Source organism: Populus nigra, chromosome 12, assembly GCF_951802175.1.
Source record: "Populus nigra chromosome 12, ddPopNigr1.1, whole genome shotgun sequence".
NCBI lineage: Eukaryota > Viridiplantae > Streptophyta > Magnoliopsida > Malpighiales > Salicaceae > Populus > Populus nigra.
In genome coordinates this window covers 1893802-1909181 of record NC_084863.1, presented here as the reverse complement: position 1 = coordinate 1909181, position 15380 = coordinate 1893802, and the positions used below count along the sequence as shown (strand labels likewise).

At 33.5% G+C, this 15380-nt stretch overlaps 1 protein-coding gene across 2 annotated transcripts; it reads right to left on the bottom strand.

Annotated features, from left to right (window-relative positions):
* Nucleotides 1–6977: 6977 nt before the first annotated feature.
* On the bottom strand, nt 6978–13203 carry LOC133669706 (autophagy-related protein 18h-like). Of its 2 annotated transcripts, XM_062089938.1 has the most exons (9): nt 12762–13203; nt 11563–12012; nt 10787–11230; nt 10269–10514; nt 9380–10183; nt 9127–9299; nt 8265–8389; nt 7653–8186; nt 6978–7350 (listed from the first exon to the last, which is right to left on the bottom strand). In XM_062089938.1, exons 1-9 carry the CDS (start codon nt 12948–12950, stop codon nt 7346–7348), a joined length of 2970 nt encoding a protein of 989 aa, XP_061945922.1. In that variant the 5' UTR covers nt 12951–13203; the 3' UTR covers nt 6978–7345. The 2 variants fall into 2 exon arrangements, with proteins under 2 accessions (XP_061945922.1, XP_061945920.1); XM_062089936.1 differs by lacking the exon at nt 6978–7350 and having other exon boundaries at nt 7615–8186.
* Nucleotides 13204–15380: the final 2177 nt, after the last annotated feature.

Below are 15380 nucleotides of genomic sequence, written 5' to 3'. Positions count from 1 at the left end.
TTGAAAAAAAATCAATTACAAAAATAAATCAAGTTAATTTAGGCTATTCTGTTAAACTCATGACTTAAATAGCGTGATAGAAATTAAAAGAAAAACACTATTTTAATATTCTAATAAATAAATAGTATTTTGTGGTGTGAGTACACTTACTTTAAATAAATAATTAATTAATTAATAAGACAAGTGCACATTGTCTAATTGTTTTAATACAATAGATGGGATCTTGAGCGATTTACTACTATGCATGGCTCAAAAAACATTTTGATTCCTCTATTTTTATTTTCTCAGCATCTACTTCCTCTTCGTTTTTGTCTCTCCATTATCTGTTTGCACCCAACGGCCGGGGCATGACAATTTCAAAGTTTGGTGTGTCGCACGTGTGGTTGACGCCCCCCATGCTTATCACTTGATAATCGGCTTAAATTATTATTATTTTTTTATATAAAAAGATATCTAAATATTGTTAAGTTTTTTTCTAATAAAAAAATAATTATAAACTCAAAATATGATATATATTCAACGACACCTTAAAAAAATATTGATACAATTTTTCAAATATTAAAACGATAATATATTGAATCAACAAATATTAATCTATTAAATCTAAGACCTGTTACATGAAATCATGATAATCACATATTGAAGGATAAGATTGATAAAAAAAAATTAAAAAAACAAAAAAAAACTATTCGATTCAACCTAGATTAATCTATCAATCTTGCGATCTGTGTTGTGAGATTAGAATAACACCATAGAAAGCAAATAAAAAAAATTATAAAACTCAATTTCCAACCAAATCAATGTTAAAGGATGAAATAAAAAAAAAATATCAATTAAAAAAATAACAAAAAAACTCAAGTAAATACGGGCTAACCTGCTAAACTTTTATGAAACCAGAATAACTTTATAAAAAAACAAACAAGAAAAATTACAAAACTTCATTTCCAACCTATCTAATGTTGAAGGTTGAGATTGAGAAAAAAAAAACTAAATTCATGAGATTGAGATAATTTTATGAAAAGTAAAATAAAAAAAATAAAATATTTAGAATTTTTAATATGAAAAAAATCTAAAAGTTTTAACATCTAAATTAACCATGGTTATGAGATCAAAATAAATCCATAGAAAAAAAATTGAAAAAATTATGAAATCCACTTAAAAAATTATTTAATTAAAAAAAATCTAAAAAAATAAATAAAACAAACTTGCCAAACTCATAACTCGGGTCATGAGATTATAATAACCTCATAAAAAGCAAATATAATAAATTATGAAACCTGATTTTCTTCCAATCCAATGTTAAAAAATAAAATAAAAAATTAATTAGAAAAATTACAAAGCCCTGCTTCTAACCTATCTAATATTAAATATTAAAAAAAACTAAATTTATAAAACCGGTACCACCTTATTTATTTTTTTGTCTTCACCTTCTTGTTTTTTATTTTTGTCATATTCTTGTGATTTTGAGGTATTGTTATTGAATACGAGAGTTTTAATGGTATCTTGAGTCAGTTGGGGAGGTATGACCCTTCAATATTCATTTCGGTTCTTGTAGTTTAAATAATATTTTGAATATGTTAAATATTTAAAAATTTTAAATTGGCCTATCAAATTTATTTAAATTGAAAAGAAACCAATACTACCTTTAGATTGGAGGACGTAAGACGTTCTCCCAAGAAAAAGAATAGCCTTGCGACCTCGAATATATATATATATATATATATATATATATATATATATATATATATATATTGCATGGGATATGACAGATGAAATATTGTTATTAACTAGATGTTGACAAGTCCTGCTAGTCTTGGCTCGATCAAAAGTTAATCTAGCGTTAAATTTTATTGGAATGATAAAATTTTTGAAATGCGAATTGAAAGCTTCATCCTTGTATTTAATAAAATTAATCAATCTGTTAATAAATACTAAAAAATTATTAATGAACTACCAAAATTAAACCAGAATACTAAGTGAGTGATGAACACATAAAAAACACATAATCTCGTGGCGTTTTATGCTGCTTGATATCTTTATTTAATTATGTGTTAATATTTAAAAAAAATAAAAAATGAATCAATACAAAATAATTTATTAGCATAATTCCTTTGCTTTTTATTCATTTGAACTCTCTCAATGTCATAGTCCCTTACCTGACCTAGGTCTCAAATCTAATTGTGCTGGAGTTAGCTCTTCGACAATGCGGTCCCTAATGCTATCTGTTCGCCTTACTCAAAACCTAATTTGGCTTCAATTGTTTTTCAATCGTTGTCGTTTTAACCTTTACCTAACCTGATTAAGCTCAAATGTGAAACAATAAACTATACAAGGATGAAATAAAAGAAAAAATTTAGAGAGTAAAATTAAAAGATTAATATATTAGATCGATCATGGTTAACCTAAGATAATCTATTAACTCATGACTTAGGTTATGAACACGACCACAATGAGCTAATTTGATTTGGCCATGAGTCCTTTTCTTTTCCCTTCCTTTCTTTTGTCCTTGGTCAAGCTTTTATTGGGCTCAAGTGAAATGAAATTTAAACATAAATTGAAGAGTTGTCCAAGAATTAAAGATCAAATTTAAAAATTAAATAATTATCAAAGAATCATGGACAAAATAAAAAAATTATCTGGCACGTGAAACACACTCTTCACCGTGGAGGGAAGCCCGTTGCTTGGGAGAGGCACATGTAGCTTTCTCTTAGCTTTGATAACAGCTTTACTTGGTATCGTTGAAATCATTTTGACAAGAGCTTTCTTCCTAGGCGAAGCGTGGCGGCAACTCTCCTCCAACAAGGTTGTGATCATAATTATTAAACCCGGCCCGGGGGTTGACCTGGCCAAGGAGCCGGGTCAACCTGGATTAACCTGGAAAATTTTTTTTAAAAAAATTTAATATGTTATATGAAAAAATTAAGACAATCCATGTAAATATAGGTTATACATATAGTAAATAATGAAATTTGAAAGAATATTTTAAAAAGTTTTTTATCCCACATCAAAAAGATATTATGTTAAGATTTTAAGTTAAAATATTTAAACCAAAAAAGTTTTTTATCCCACGTTGAAAAAATATAGCTTTTTTCTTGTGAATATAAAATATATATACTAATGAGTTTCAAATCTCACATTAAAAAGATATTATATTATCCTTTTAAGTTGAAGTATTTAAACCAAAAAGTTTTTTATCCCACATTGAAAAAATATAATTTTTTTATTAAGAACATAGAATATACATACCAATGGGTTTTAAATCCCCCATTTGAAAGGAAAAAAGCGGGTTTTGGTCGGGTTTGACCGGATCATTGCATTGACCGGTCTTTTGACAAACCCGGACCGGTCCAGCTCCAGGGTCTGTTAGGTCTCGGATCGACCCGTCGAGCCGGTCCAGGTTTAATAACTATGATTGTCGCGACCCTTTCCTCTTTCTTTTCTTTTCTTCTTTCTCTTGCCCCCTCGGTTTTGCACCTTGCACCTAATTTCTTCTCTTCATTCCTTTAGGGACGCAAAAGGCACACATATTTTCTTAACATCAATTTAGGTTCATTTATCTCCTTTTTTTTTTTTATCAAGCATAGAAACTCTGTTTTTTCATAAATCAAACATGAACCATATAGCAAGGCATGATATTATTGCCCCCTCAAGCGTCTCACATATACATACACTATATATATATATATATATATATATATATATATATATATATATATATAAAATGTTGAGCATGTGATAGGAACAGGTGAAAGCGATGCAAAATCTTGAATCTTGATGCATTTATGTCTTGAGATTTTTATTAAGAGGTAAAATTTGTCTCTTGTAAAATAAATGATGAAGAGTCACCATAAACAATAGTGACTGCAAATTCAATATCTCTCCATTCAATGGTCAACAGATTCCTTCAAAGAAGATATCTACTCTTATCTTACCTGCTCCCCTCCTCTTTTCTTCTCATCCTCCAATATTATCTCTCCACATTCCACTAAGTATACTTTCTTTTGTAAGTATATGTGTGTGTTTAATGAATACAAGCTATTCCTTTCATAAATATTGATTAGAGAATGAATTATGAATGGATAGAGAGTTAAATGAGGATTTTGAGAAAGAAACTTCTTACAAATGCATCAATACAAGTATAAATGATTTGTCTAAAATTCAATTGAAAGAAGACTTTGATTTTAGTACGAGAAGATGCTGGTCGAAAAACTCAAATCATTAAAACTAAAAGAAAAAAATATAAAAAAATTTACAATGAATTAATATAAAAAAACATTCGTATAGAATGCCGCGGCGAAGAACCCTTTAAAAATATAAATAAAAAATTTAAAAAAATATCATTCTAATATATTTTTAAAAAATCATGTTATATATGCTAAGGATCTTATCGAACTGCTAGGTTTATAGTCTTGCTATTGTGATATGGAGATTGTAATTTGATTCAATGTGACTTCAGAAGAAAAAATGGCCAAAGATATATGCTTCTAGAACCATTGTTCTTGACATTAACAACCCTAAATTTTCCCTTCCTTGTTCGAGAGCTTCTATTTTCCTATCACAATGGGTGTGTGTGCATTTTGCACTGAGAATTTTGAGGCATGCACCTATATATTATTTCCTGTTTGGTCCCACAATATTAAAGACTGGATTATGTGTTATAAGTTGATTGGGTGAATAGCTAGAACGTCTACATATAATTCAAATGATCCATAATTTGGTCATGAGATTGTGAAGATTCATGAAGCACTATCTCCAGCAACTTCAACCCAAATATTCAATCATATCTTAGTTGATTAGCTGATACGGTTGCTAGAGGGCTAGCTGTTGTTTTCAAGTGGCTACTCGTGAATTTCTCTTCTTTTTATTTGTTGTCCGAGCCAATACTGTTATATTCACATTACATCTGCAAAGCATCATCTAATCTTCGAGAAAATCTTAAATAATAATCAATTTCTCAGCTTAATCTACAATCAAATTCAAAATTTTCAACTAACCTCTCAAGAAACCGAAAGGTACAACTCACTATTTAAATTGTTTGACAAACTTTGTGTTAATTTTTAACTATAAAGTTTTTTTATTATGATTCTGACACTTGTTGCGAATATATGTATGGAGTAAATAGATAAAGTCTCGAATCTCAGTAATCAAGGAAGTATTTTTATGTGAATTTTTAAGTTTATATTGGACAGAATATCCGGAATCAAACCCACTCACGAAATTTTGTTCTTACACTTGCAATTTTTTTATGATTTTTTTAAAAATATTTTTTGAGAAAATCTTTTGATTACATACAAAACAATATCAATATCATAAGAAGCAAAACCATTTACCAGCTTGACCGACAGCAAAACCTACTAACTATACATAATTACCCTAAGACATTTTGCCTCTTCTTTTCATCAAATTCTATGCCCTATGGTCAGAAATGCTAGAAACCTATCTCCCACTAATGTACAAATCTCCAATTATAAGGATAGACTAGTGGTAGGGCATGGCGTGAACTACATGTCTTTTGTCCTGACCCCTCCATTGAAAATGATTTTTTTCCTAGTATTTGGTGAATTAAAAACTAGGGCCAACTTGGCTTCATATCTAATTGATGACTGTGTGCTGTACATTCATTATTCATTCATGAGACTTGTTCGATGGGTAACTATCACTAGCACACCAAACCATGTGACCAAAGCTTGAATGCTCCGTCACCTATGATCTAAAGTTTAGGTTGACGAGCTGAATTATCTACCCATTTAGGCTTATTATTATCTACACAAGATCTTGGGAGCAACATCTAGAGGATTCATTCCCTTGAATGCACTAGACTAGTCATCTCGGTTTGCTTTTGAGAAGAGAATAGTGTGCGAATCAAAACTCTATCCAAATCACGAATGCTGTTTAGCAATTTGCATGCTTCATTCTGTTGTCCATAAGCAAATATCCCTTTATCATTATCACTACAAACCAAGTCTTATGGGACCCAAAGAGAATTGGCCACCACAAAGCTGGCCCCATTCAAATTGTGTGTTCAATGAGGAGAATGCGAATTGCAAACCCATTAGAGGACAAGACGAGGGCACTGTGTCATCTCGGGGCTGCAGGCCTAAACGAGTTCTGCATCATTATCTCATTGCTATTTTTTCTCTAGGATAGTTTAGAGATTCAGTAAAGAAGCTGTGGTCAACTTGGTAATGGATATAGAAAATCTTAGTAACTATTTGGGGTGTAAATAGAAAGGACCACTTCTTTGGCTGCCTCTTTTCTTGATATGGTGACGTCCAAAGTGGGACCATTTTTATTTTTTTTTAGCTGGATTTCTTGCTAGTAATATAACTGCCAAGGCAGCCCACAAGCGTACAAATATGCAGGATGTCTGGGTATCCAAAGTAGAGACTTGAATGAATGTCGCCATCCAAACCCCACTAGTGTTGCACATCAAAATTTGCAGTGTGGTTTTGGCTGTTTCCTCTCTCTCTCTCTCTCTATCTCTAGAACGCATGTACAAACATGTACTCACTTATCTGCCGACAAATAAGAACTGGAGTATAGGAAGAATACAAAAACTTATCTGGAAAAGTATGGGCAAGGGGCAAGGGGCAAGCGGCAAGCACCAACACCACCGTGAGAAGTGAGAACTTGAGCTATGGTATGCAGTTGTGCGGAGCCACACCCTGCAGATCAGCACCACCGAAAGAGTGATGCAAAGTTTTCGAGGGGTTTAGAGACTGCCATGCAGAGTTCATGTGCCCTCTTTTGAATTCAAAATCTAAGAGTTCTTGCTACATGGCCATAAAATAGCATACCAACGAAAAATCCCAACATTCAAGTACACATACCCGAAACCAAGAACCTGAATTCGCACTGCATGAGAATAAAACGATCCACCAGATATGCCTGAATCTGTAATTGGACATGGATAACAGTTGTTGAAAGCATTATGCATCTTACAGAAAAGGCAAAAAAAAAGCATATTGATAACGAGATCATTTCAATTTATTTTTCTTTATTCTATTTTTCCTTTTTCTTTTTCTTTGAAGAACAAATAATGTTACACAGCACAGAAAGAACCTTTCCACACAAATCGTTGGTATTTGGATATCAATTTACAACATGTACATGAGAATTAGAAGGGCAGAAGCCTGGCATTTACAACGGCAGTAATATATCTGCCAAGATTATCTCACTACTCGTATCAATCTGTCAGTAGCATTCCATTGTTGAAAAGGCAATTATTGCCACATTTATCAATTAGCTTCTAACCACCCCCATTAGGCTGGCTTTTTCAGAACAAATTGAACTGTAAGGAATGGCAGCTTGAACCAAGCAGAACTTGAAAACAGGAAAACCGACATCAACCTGTCAGCAAAATAAAAAGAAAACTTCATCAGGATGGGGTATGAGCTAATTATAGCACAGCCCGTGCTGACAGCAGAAACAACTTTATCATTGAAGTTAAGTGCAAATAGTTTGAGAATCCAATCAAAACTAAATACAATGTAGATTGTGAATAATGTCAAAATATAATTCATGAGAAACAAGAAATTAAGAAGCAAGAAATTGTACACACACAATTCAGCAACCGTTTCCTAATTTTTAGTGTTCATGTTAAATTTTCATGATATAGAAGAAAAACTTTTATATGACTTCCAGATTCATACCTTCTTCGGAGAAAGAAAAAACACCTCCAAGCATGTCGTCGTTGTCACCATCTTCCTCGGATTTATCTACATCACAAGGACTGCTGTTGTTGTCCACAAAAGTAAGAACTTCAGTTGATTCTTGACATTCTTTCAAGTTTGAAGCTTTACAGTAACCCTCTTGGAAAAAATGCTCAAAATCTAGGGAATCGTTTGCTGGTCCCTCATCTATCATGTTCATACTCAAATCAGAACGATTGGAACTTATGTTTGAAGCTTCACTGGTGACACCACTTTCTGATGACTGAACTTCTTTTGCAATCAATCTTTCAGCAGTAAGTGGACCATTTGTTAAAGATGTTACATTGCTATTGATAAAATTACTGTTCTCGGCAGGAGTAGCACCCATTTGAGTTTGTTTGAATGAAATCGAACCACTATCTTTGTTAGTAGAGCTTTCATACAGAATAGGTGATGCCAACAAAGAAATCCCTCCTTCACCAGCATTAGAATTAACAGCTTGCATCATCGGGGGATAAAATTTTGTTGATGATCCTGGTGAACATATAAAAAGAGTAAAACAAGTCATTATTTCTAAAATTCATAAAACATTGACTTTGAAAAGTGTCATACCGCCATCTGAATTTGGAACAGAACCAGGTGAGACAATCTCAGAGTGGGAAATAACAGCATCTTCAGACTCTTTGACTCCACGAGATCCAGAAGATAAGGTCGAGTATCTTACGCCACCTTGAGCCCTGCACAAAACAAAAGGTTGAGTAACATCTGAGATGAACATAGTTGACAAGAAAATTTTGGACATGTTATTTAGATGGATATTCTACACTATTCAGCCATTTCCTACTACAAAATGGATGAAAATCTTAGACGAGTAAAACAAACTCTGAACAAAATGGATGAAAATATTTTGCTAAATCTCCCATACATTAAGAAGCATAAATCATTTGTTGTGTGTCTACCTGTTTTTCAATTCTTTATTTGAAAAAAAAAATTAACATTCTAAAGTGTTCTTCATTTAATGCTTCCATTCTTCTGAAGATTGCAAAAAAATATATATATATATGGCAACGAGCATTGCAGTGGATGTGAAAAATAGACAAAATTAAGAAGCACAAAATGGAATATCTGACAGGGATCCCAGCAGGTTTTATGAGCTAAAGCAATAAGCCCTATAAGAGTGTCAGGAGTAAGAAAATTTTGCTTTCGCTCCATAAAATCAATATTCAGCAAAGAACAAGCCTTGCATCTTTTTTTGACTTTTGCACAATTAGCAAGCTCAACACGATAGAATTTGCAAATAGCTTCCAACTTACCATTACTATAAAAGAAAAAGCTCTAGAATCAAGTGGGGTGTAAAGCACTCTTAAAATAAAACGAACAAAACACCTGAATATGGAAACAATGAACGAGGTAACCTCACTAACAATTATTACCCAGTTACCATATCTACAATGCTGAAAAACTTGTGAATTACCGTTCACTCCATCCAGAGGTCCTGTGAAAATGGTCAAAAACAGGCAGTAGGTCCCTCCGCCTAATCTCAACCTCATGAACAGGAACCTTCTCCAGTTCAATCTCTTGACCAGTTTGATCTTCAATGATGTTCTCTTCATTAGGCCCCAGATGACTCATTGCATAGAAATACATCTGTGACAAAGGGAACAGAAAATAAGCAAAGTTGAAACATGATAAGCAGGAGCGCTGCAAAATGATTTTCTGAAAAACACCTTAGATTTCTGCCAGAGTGGAATTCTCCAAGAGCTCATCTGCACCTCTGCATTGGAGAGATACAAATGAGATGGTTCATGGGACTTCACCAACTGTGAATGCTCAATACCATCATCTTCACCATCAGACATGTACATGACCGTCTCTTTAGTTTCTTGTCCCCTACGAGTGATTCCAGAAATGCATTCCTCTCTTTCTGGCCAATCTGCTCTTCGGCAAACATCCCACCATTGAACAGATTCAACATTAACTCGTAATTCCTCATCTTGCATCTGCACTGAAGATGCTGGCCCATTTCTTGAAGCAATGTCACTTGGATCTCCCCCCACTGATGAAAAAAGTTTATATTGAACTACATGACCACAAGGAGTGTAAACCATTAGGTGATCCAAAGAGTTAACTTTTCTCAAGTGAGCAGGTTGCGAATCTTGGGGTACACAACTATGGAAAACAGCAGCTATGGCGCCAGATGGAATTGATGCCTTTCCTGATCCAGAAGATGCAGCATTGCTAACTGTGTTGAGCCATCCAGAGTTATTATTTTTTATTCTGCTCACCACAGAAAGGGTAACAGGCGATGGCGGTGATGAAGAAAAAGAATGCTGGTTTAACAGGAAAGATGGAGTGGACCACCATGGTAAGGATACAACAGGCAAAAGAGCTGGCCCGTCAACATGGGAATTATGTATTTGAAGAACATTCTCACCGCCAAAAGGGGAAAGCACAAAAATATGGCAAGTTCCCCTGGACGAAACAATGGCAATCCACTGACTGTAATGACTAAAGCAAATGTCTTGTATAACCTGTATGATAAATGCAAAGGAATACATCTCCATAAAAATAGAAGAAAAAAATAATGTTGGGGAGATGGAGGAAACAGAAACATACAGCTGGGGTAATGCCACGATGGAGCTTGTAAAGGTGCACATGAGAAGAGCTCCAATCATAACTCTTAGCACCCGGTCCACTTTGAGAGCAGGATGGCATAATCCGAAAAATATTTATATTGTTCCCATGAATAGAGGCAGTGACCAGAAGTGTACCACTTGGATCAAAACATAGAGCAGAAATTGGACTAGTATGAGCTCTAAATTGTGATATCACAGCTCTGGAAACAAAATCTTTCACAACAACCTGCAATAGAACACTTGATTAAGAGAAAAAATTTGAGTTACACTTGAATACTGACAGATGCTTTCCGTCACATGCTTCCAGTACTTAGTATGTCTAAAATTTACAAAGCCACACCTGTATAATAGAAATAAATGCAAAATAGAACTTAAGCGCATAATTTCATCGGAAGAATGAAACATGTAAGCCAGGACATGAAAACTAGTTTTTAATTTCCAGTCACGTGATAGCATAATATAATTGAAATTCCAGTTCTCCGCTTGTCAAAAACTAACCATTCCAGCAGTATCTGAATCTGCTGAATGTGTTGCACTGCGACCAACTTTCCAGCTTGAATTTGAAGATACAGGAGAACTAGAACCATCAGGCATAAGATCATGACAGTATCTAGACAGCGTCTTGTAGCCCATGTCTCCCAAATTTATTAAACCAGTAGCTAATTGCTTACTAGATTCCATGGCATACCGAGCTACCAGACTCCCACTGCCTGGTGAACTTGATGGACTGACACCCAGAGGAGGAGTAAGACTTTGTGGACTCAAGCGGCCTGTATTTAACACCAGCGGGTTGTCAGAAGCATAAGCCAACCACCTAGGACCCACAGCCATTGGACCGTATCCAATATTAACCCCACCCATTCCTTGACCTCCTAACTGAGGGACAGGATAAGTGAGAACACTGAATTTGTTCTCAAAAGTGAGAGCATCAAAGCAGTATATCTGCCAGCACAATGAGAAAAAAAGAAGACATTAAGAGAGTTTCAATCACTTAACTCCATTAATTAACCACACCACAATAAATTTACATAATCTTCTATTAGAGGATGATAAAAGCTTCCACCAATGAATGTCTTCAATTAACTAGTAATGAAGATTATGAGATGATAAAAGCTCCCTCCAATAAATGTCTTCAAGTAACGAGTAATTGCAACCATCCCATATCATTACTGTCGGTTTTCAAACGAACTGGTGAAACTCCACAAAAACTAGCAGCATATACAAATACACTAGAAGTTACTGTGAAAAGCATCTTAGATAAAACTAGTGCTTACTTGTGTTGCAAGACCCACAGCAACTACACGTGGACTGCATCTGACCATATACACAGTTGAACGGAATCTCAGAACATGAACGTAATTATGAGATCTCAGCGAGTAAAACCGAACAATAGTTGGAGAGATGGCAACATTTCCCGTGTGAGACTCATTAAAGCCATCTCTCCCACTGAGCACTAGACCTGAGCTCTTTGATTCATCACATGCAACAACCAAGAGCAAAGGATGTGATGCTCTATACCCCTCTCCTTTGCAACCCTCAGACTTTGCAGGAAGGGGCTGCATCTGTAAAAATGTAACCGAATCATCATGTCTCGAGACAAGTTCAGTGACATTAGAGGCATCTTCAACATCAATGACTTGAAAGCCATTGGAGTACCCAAGTAAGAGGACGTTCTTAAAAGAACCAGGTCCAAGCTCTAGTTTGTCAAATGAAGCCCAAAGCACCTGTTTCACCAAACCATGGAAACCAAGCCACTAAACATAAGCTTAACAATGGAAATGCAAAACACAGAAAACATAAAAAAAGGAGGTAAAACAAAATTGCAAGACAATAAACAGATTCTCATTTGACATAGCAACTCTTTAAAATTGCTGGAACAATAGATTAGCATCATTACACGTCGAAAAAACATTTAAAATATCACAACCTAGTGATACAGTGTTCTTTCTCTACCTCTCCACACAATTTTTAAACATCTACATTCTATAAGAAACCTGGTCATCAGAGCCCTCCCATTCAACCCCGTGTCACTTAATTCCATGACAATTTACTGAGATCGCCAGCTAAGCTAACAAGCAAGCACCAGCAAATCCACTCGCCAATTAGTAAACAACGCGACCTATCGACTTTTCTAATAAAACCCGGCAATTACAGTAATGCCAAGCAAATTAAATCTATTGACCTCAAAAAATAATAATAAAATCTTAAATTGCCCAAATAATTCATCAGTAAACCCTCAGGCTACTTCAAAAAAAAAATTAATTTTTTTTTTAAATAAATTATAGTGTCTGTTTGGTTAATAGCTGAAAACCTATGCTACAATCATTATTTATTAAACATTTTTTTAGCAACGAACAAACAGTAACATTAAAAAATAATCAAAAAAACATAAATCATCATAAAATACTAATTCACCTCGTTAAATAAAATAAACTAAAAATCCAAGGGAAAAAAAACAAGGAAGGAACTGAACCTGGTCTTTGCGGTCCTGGTGGTCACCGGCGATAGAAGCAGCAACAGAAGCGCTGGCAGACCGGACACCGGAAGAAGCGGTTTTAATGCAAGAAGAAATGAACTTCAAAGAATTAGGAATAAACCGATTGTTTTTATTGTTATTATTGCTGCTGCTATTATTTTCTCCTTTGTTGCTATTATTCTTCATAATAATCAACAGATAAAAAAAATTACTAACTCCGAAAGTCACCGGCTACAGGCGATCGATCATAGAAGGTGAAATTGAGTTTAATTATTTTCCGGTGACGAGAAATTGAGAGAGATAGGCTGTGTTTGGTGGAATTTTTTTTTTATGAGTTTTGACTTTAGAGAGAGAAAGACAGATTTAACGAGAGGGAGAGGGAGAGGGACGGTTTTTTGAGTTCTTTGCTTTGGCTTCGCTTTTGCTATTTTCCTTTTTTTTTTTTTTTTACTTGTTCTTGATGGAGATGGAAATGTTCGCGCGTGTGTGAACGCTCTGTTTGTGAGCGCGTCTGGTTGTTTTTTATATTTTTTTTGGAAGTGATAGTTAATTTGAAGTGCAAATAATGCTTTGGGAAATTTGAATGGTGTCCTCGGAGTTCAACGAAATTACAAAATAGAATATTTTTCCCTCACTTTTTCTGGCTTAAAAAATTGATAATCAATTTGGATAAAAGTAATATGATATTTTAACGTGAGGGGGTGTGAAAAATTATATAGGAATAATTAATATATCTAAAATTTTGAAAATTATTTATATTATCCATATAATCCAATTTTAAATAATAAATATATAGAATAATTAATTCGATAAGTCATTACATTTTCTTTCTTTCTTGTAAAGGATGAGCACATTTAATCCCCATAATTCCTTTCTTGTGGGACTTAAACTTCTTCCTCGACTATGTGTATGGTGCTTGGAAGATGAAGGATTTTGCAATTAATTTTGATTTTTTTTCCTTTGTATTGACTGACATGGACAACTTATAACATGATGGTAATGGTATATCATAATTAATTTCACCTCAAATGATTTTATTAAGCTAATGGGAGCTAGAATTATGATACATGGTGCTGAAAAGGAAAAAAAATGTGCAAAATAGTTCATGAAGAAATCACAACCAATCATTGGTGGGATCCATTTAATTGGCTCATAAAATCAATACCCTATCTTTTTTTTTTTTTTGGTTTTTTATTCCATTCCTTCTATACTTAATTGACCGGGTCGCTCGGGTCAATTTATTTTAAAAAAATCAAAATGATGTTATTTTAGTAAAAAAACAAAAGTTAATGGGTTGTAACAGGGTTTTTAACCGGGTCTTGTAGGGACAATCAGGTGACATCGGGTTTTTCCTTTCCCTATTTTTTCTTCAACTCAACCTGATTTCAGCCCCAAATCAGCCGTATTTCAGTCGACCTGCTAGGCCGGATCAGGTTTTAAAATTATGATAAAATCACTAAAACAATTAAGTAGTAAAGAGTGGATATTAAAAAATTAAAAACAAATATAAATACTATAAATAATTTTGAATTGAATAGGAATTCATCATATTATGTTAAATTTGCATTGAGAATGGAAAAACTAATTTTTTTTATCTTTCAAACTTAAATTTATTATCACACCTTATTTCTAATTACAAAATTTTGACGCGTCTCTCATTAAAATCTAGTATTTTTAGGGAAGTTCAAGCACATGACATGATGGCATCATGCATGAGCTGATCGTTGACATCAATAATTGGTAAGAACTACAGCGGCTAAAAAGGAATAATAAAAAGTATGAGGGGGGGGTTTGAAAATATAAAAAGCGTAAGAAATAAGAGACGTGGGTAAAAGTAGATGGCATAGGAGAAGACATTTGATTACGTTACGACAACAGGACGAGAGAATATCTTCAAACAAAGATTCCGAATAGCCAGAAAGTAAATATATATATATATATATATATATATATATATTGTTGTTATTGTTTAAAAAATAAATATTTATTATTTAATTAAAAAAATTATATAAATAAAACAGAGAGATTGTTTGTAATATGTAATTAGGGTGGTAGATTAGATTATGTTCACAGGTAATTAGGATTTTGTTCACGTTAATTTTGCAAACAAAAATGGATTAATTAAAAAAATCAAGAAAAAGATTAATTAAAAAAAAGGAAAGGGAATAATGCTAGAGAGACATGTGAATGTCCACTTTCTCAAGCTACCCTCTTATCTGTAGGAGTATATTTTATTTATTGTCTGTGATATTACAGGTTAGATGAGGGTGTAATTCAATGATTGGTGGTGGTGTATGGTGTCATTGAACCTGGGAAGGGAAAATTGATATGGAATTTCATTAAAGGATTTAATTGCTTAAAATAGGCATGAAATGAGATTTTTATTTTTTAAAAAAATGAATCTGGGAAAGGGAAATTGATATGGGAATTCATTAAAGGGTTTAACTGCTTAAAATGGGAATGAAATGAGTTTCTTTTTTAAAAAAGGTTGAATTTGGGAAGGGAAAATTGATATGGGGTTTCATTGAAGGATTTGATTGCTAAAAATAAGTTTGAAATGAGATTTTTTTAAAAAAATGAATTTGGGAAGGGGAAATTGATATGGAATTTCATTAA